At 42.9% G+C, this 5,000-nt stretch overlaps 1 protein-coding gene across 1 annotated transcript in view; it reads left to right on the top strand.

Annotated features, from left to right (window-relative positions):
* The window catches only part of LOC110004699 (transmembrane 4 L6 family member 5), a 9,273-nt gene that overhangs the window by 963 nt on the left and 3,310 nt on the right, over window positions 1–5,000 (top strand). The window contains exons 2-5 of the mRNA XM_020660196.3: window positions 94–248; window positions 405–581; window positions 936–1,004; window positions 4,516–4,670. Coding sequence (XP_020515852.1) covers window positions 405–581; window positions 936–1,004; window positions 4,516–4,670 — 401 coding nt within the window. The 5' untranslated portion in view covers window positions 94–248. The remainder of the gene's footprint in view (window positions 1–93; window positions 249–404; window positions 582–935; window positions 1,005–4,515; window positions 4,671–5,000) is intronic.

The raw sequence follows: 5,000 nt of genomic DNA, 5'->3' as shown, positions 1-5,000 counted from the left end.
AAGCTGAAAATGGCATAAAAAAGGACGAAGCGACAGTCTGACTCTAACCACAGTTTTTACATTTGTTCCTCGTGTTATTGGACGTGTTCTCAGGATACACAAAGAGATCACACCGGTCATGTGATAGAACATCATCACCCCTTCCGATTTGCTCACGGTGAATACTCCTGAATATTTTCGGTTCTCACATCAGCTCACCCAACCCAACACACAGACCTTTCCGTGGAAGTTTGCAGGAAAAGTTTCAGGTAAACTCGGGTTCAAAAATGACAAACATTTGATTACCAACATTTGACTAAGCAGTATGAGAGGGGATAGCTTTTAACAGCTAGCACCATGCTCACAACATGCTAAAACCATGCGTACCTCATGCTAGAACGTGCTAACCCTCTATCTGCTTGCAGATGTGTGTGTCTAGGTGTCTGCAGTGTGTTGCTGTCTCGCTGGTTCCCTTGGCGATTGTCTGCATGCTGTCCAACATTCTGCTGCTTCTTCCTGAACTAAAGATCGACTTCCTGTTGGAGGGGCATGTCACCAGAGAGGCCACCTGGGCCACAGGTCTGTGGGGGTCAGGCTTCCTGGTACGTGAACACACACATACACGCTTCCTCATGTCATGTTATTCCTCTGATGAACAGCAGGGGGCGAAACAAGGTGATGTAAACAGGTACTGACTGTAAAATGTTTGAGGTTAAATCTGAGGAACAGGGAGTAAACAGTGAAAGTTTGATCTTTGAACCCAGAACAACTCCTCTCTGAAAAGTCCGACATACATTTAAAAGACTGAAAACTTGTATATCAGAGAATTAATGATCAGTTTAAATGAAGCAGCCTCTTTTTGTTTTCGATAAAAACCTCAGTAACAGAAACACACGGAGGGGGAAAGTTAAATATTATTTCATGTTCATGCAGACTTTCCTGGTGTTTGTTTTCAGGTTCTACTTGGAGTGCGAGCGTTCATGCGGAGCAGCAACATCAGGGGCTGCTGCGCCTTCAGAAGTCAGGTGCGTAAAGTTTTTTTTTATTATTTTATATATATTTCTTTTAAATCATTACAAATTATTTTGTTTTCTTTTTGTCCGTGAGGTCAACAGGTCTTGACGGGAATTTGTATTCAATCTCTCTGGATTGTGGTCTCATACTGCTGTCTCTCTCTGGGTTATGGTCTCATACTGCTGTCTCTCTCTGGATTGTGGTCTCATACTGCTGTCTCTCTCTGGATTGTGGTCTCATACTGCTGTCTCTCTCTGGATTGTGGTCTCATACTGCTGTCTCTCTCTGGATTGTGGTCTCATACTGCTGTCTCTCTCTGGGTTATGGTCTCATACTGCTGTCTCTCTCTGGATTATGGTCTCATACTGCTGTCTCTCTCTGGATTATGGTCTCATACTGCTGTCTCTCTCTGGATTATGGTCTCATACTGCTGTCTCTCTCTGGGTTATGGTCTCATACTGCTGTCTCTCTCTGGATTAGGGTCTCATACTGCTGTCTCTCTCTGGGTTAGGGTCTCATACTGCTGTCTCTCTCTGGATTAGGGTCTCATACTGCTGTCTCTCTCTGGATTATGGTCTCATACTGCTGTCTCTCTCTGGGTTATGGTCTCATACTGCTGTCTCTCTCTGGATTAGGGTCTCATACTGCTGTCTCTCTCTGGATTAGGGTCTCATACTGCTGTCTCTCTCTGGATTGTGGTCTCATACTGCTGTCTCTCTCTGGATTGTGGTCTCATACTGCTGTCTCTCTCTGGATTAGGGTCTCATACTGCTGTCTCTCTCTGGATTAGGGTCTCATACTGCTGTCTCTCTCTGGATTGTGGTCTCATACTGCTGTCTCTCTCTGGATTGTGGTCTCATACTGCTGTCTCTCCCTGGATTAGGGTCTCATACTGCTGTCTCTCTCTGGGTTAGGGTCTCATACTGCTGTCTCTCTCTGGGTTAGGGTCTCATACTGCTGTCTCTCTCTGGATTAGGGTCTCATACTGCTGTCTCTCTTTGGGTTAGGGTCTCATACTGCTGTCTCTCTCTGGATTGTGGTCTCATACTGCTGTCTCTCTCTGGATTGTGGTCTCATACTGCTGTCTCTCTCTGGATTGTGGTCTCATACTGCTGTCTCTCTCTGGATTATGGTCTCATACTGCTGTCTCTCTCTGGGTTATGGTCTCATACTGCTGTCTCTCTGAGTTAGGGTCTCATACTGCTGTCTCTCTCTGGATTATGGTCTCATACTGCTGTCTCTCTCTGGATTATGGTTTTATACTGCTGTCTCTCTCTGGGTTAGGATAGGATAATACTTTATAGATTGTCAGAGGAGAACTTCGGGTGTTGCAGCAGCACAAAGACAGTAGAAAAGGTTGTCCAAAATAAAAAATGTAAACACAATATTTAAGGTAAATATAGATAAAAATAGGAGGTATATACAAATACAATATGAATGGTGAAGTAATCAGGGCAATTAGACATTATGTGCAGTGCATTATGGTTTACGGTCCTATACTGCTGTCTCTCTCTGTGGGTTATGGTCTAATTCTGTCTGTCTGTTTGTAGGGCTGCAACGATTAGTCGACATAATCGATTACGTTGACTATAAAAAAAAGCGTTGATGCGTCGTATTATTGTTTTTGTTATTGGTAAAATCAAATACCAGCCGGTCAAAACTCATCTGTACTTGCAGTTCACTACAGGTGGTGGGGGCAGTATCGCTCCCAATTTTAACATTATTCACAGAAACGGAGAAGAAGAAGTTCACATGAATAATGGCGGAAAGCACGTAGGATGCTCGAAAAAGTCGACCCAGTGCTTCCAAAGTTGGGGAACATTTTATCGAAAACAAAATGGCGAAACACGTTAAGTGCAAACTGTGTGAAGTCACACTCTCCTTCCATGGCAGCACTACGGCAATGCACGAACACCTGAAACGCCGACACCCTGTAGCTGCAGTGTCTTCAAATACCGTGAGTTGGTGAGTTTGCAAGTTACATGAATATCTTTTAGATCTTTTGCATTTAATTACTGAGCCCTTTGTGCTTCAGGCACGAGGACTAATTCAAGTATCCTACTTGTAACATTGGTACCGTATGTTAATCAGTTGCAAAACCATCTTTGATACTTGCTTGGATAACGTTTTGTTCAGTAACGCTATTTAGTGTGCAATTTGCTTTAGTTATCAGTACAATACGTTTATATTAAAGGAAAAACAACCCTTGATGATGTAGCAACTTGTCATGTCAATTTGCTTAACCATTAAGTTTTCTTTTTCCTGTTAATACTTGCGTTCAATCTGAATTGTAAACCTCCACTTAATGTCAACTAATTAAACAGATTTGGAGCACATTCATAATACTTTGTAAGAGATTCAATTTTGGAGAAATCAGTGATATTTGTTTAAGGTATTGATAAGTGTTAAACATAATATATTTCTTTCACATTGTTACATTTTTGCTATTTCTTCTCTCATTTTTTTAAGTGCCAAGCAAAGGTGTGTGGACGAGTTTGTCATGAGGAAAGGCTCATGCACCCCAAAAATGGCTGAGGTCTTCACAGAACGCATCCTCAACATGATCGTCATGGACATGAGACCATTATCTATGGTTGAGGATGAAGGCTTCAAGCAGATGATCCAGACCTTCCATCCAGGCTACACCTTGTAGAACATATTTTAAACATAAACACAAACACATAAATGAGGCAAAATATCCATCACTTGCATCACTAGCCAAGTCATTCTTCTGCATTCCAGACTTCTACACCCTCTGAGCGTCTCTTCTCAGCAGCTGGAAACATCGCCTCAAAGAAGAGAGCCAGCCTCACACCTGAACATGTTGACATGCTCACGTTCCTGCACTGCAATTCAAAGAAATTATAATCTATTGTTCAGTCACTTGGGCTGGAAGGTTGATTTGTTTACATTACGTTTATTCGGACTTTTAGACTTTGGATGGGCTATTTGCTTTATTTACTTTGATGGACATATCAGTCACTTTAAAGAAAGCCATCCTTTAGTTATTTATAACCTGCACGGCAGGTAAACTGCTTACTATTTTGAATTATTTATTTATACATCAAAGACTACTTGCACTTTTGTTTGCACACAAGTTTGTATTATTTAGTTTATTTCCTTTTCATTGTGATCCAAAAAATATACTTACTAAAAAACATACTTACTATGTGCCAAACTCATGTTTCATGTGCCATTATTCTAATTTGCTTTTGCTGGTTGAAATTCACAAGTGTGCATGCTTAAGCAGGCGAGGTAAAACGGGGATCAAAAATAGTATGCAAGATAATCGTGATTAATCGACTAATCAAAAAAATAATCAATAGATTAGTCGACATTAAAAATAATCGTTAGTTGCAGCCCTATCTGTTTGTCTGGACAGGGAAAATGGAGATAATGGGGAGAAACTAGCCTTCAGATATCGCATAGCCTCACACGGGGCACCAGTTACTGTAGCGTAATTTATTCATGGTGAGATCAGATGTTGTCTCAGCTGTAACAAGTGTGTCTATCTGTCTCCAGATGTTGTCTCAGGTGTTCCTCTCATCTGTGTGTTTGCTGGCTGCTGGGTTCTGTTGTCTCGTCAGTGCCACTGGTCTCTCTCAGGGTCCTCTTTGTTTTTACAACACCACCTCTGGATGCACCTGGGGGGTCCCACTGCAACCACAACCAGACAGGTGCAACACACACACACACACACTAAACCCTAACCCTGTTATACTGAAACTGCACCGACCTGAGACACACACACACGCACGCACACACGCACGCACGCACGCACGCACGCACGCACGCACGCACGCACGCACGCACGCACGCACGCACGCACGCACGCACGCACGCACGCACGCACGCACGCACGCACGCGCCAAGCGACAACCTCTGATGTTGAGAAATGCAGTTTTTCAGTGTTGTTCATAAGTGTCTACTTGAGGCTGGCAGCAGAGGCACCGGAAGTCACATACACATGATGCGGTGTAACAGTTTGTCAGGAGGCTTAAAACCCG

Source organism: Labrus bergylta, chromosome 11, assembly GCF_963930695.1.
Source record: "Labrus bergylta chromosome 11, fLabBer1.1, whole genome shotgun sequence".
NCBI lineage: Eukaryota > Metazoa > Chordata > Actinopteri > Labriformes > Labridae > Labrus > Labrus bergylta.
The sequence above is the reverse complement of the archived record's forward strand: the minus strand, read 5'-3'. Positions and strand labels throughout refer to the sequence as shown.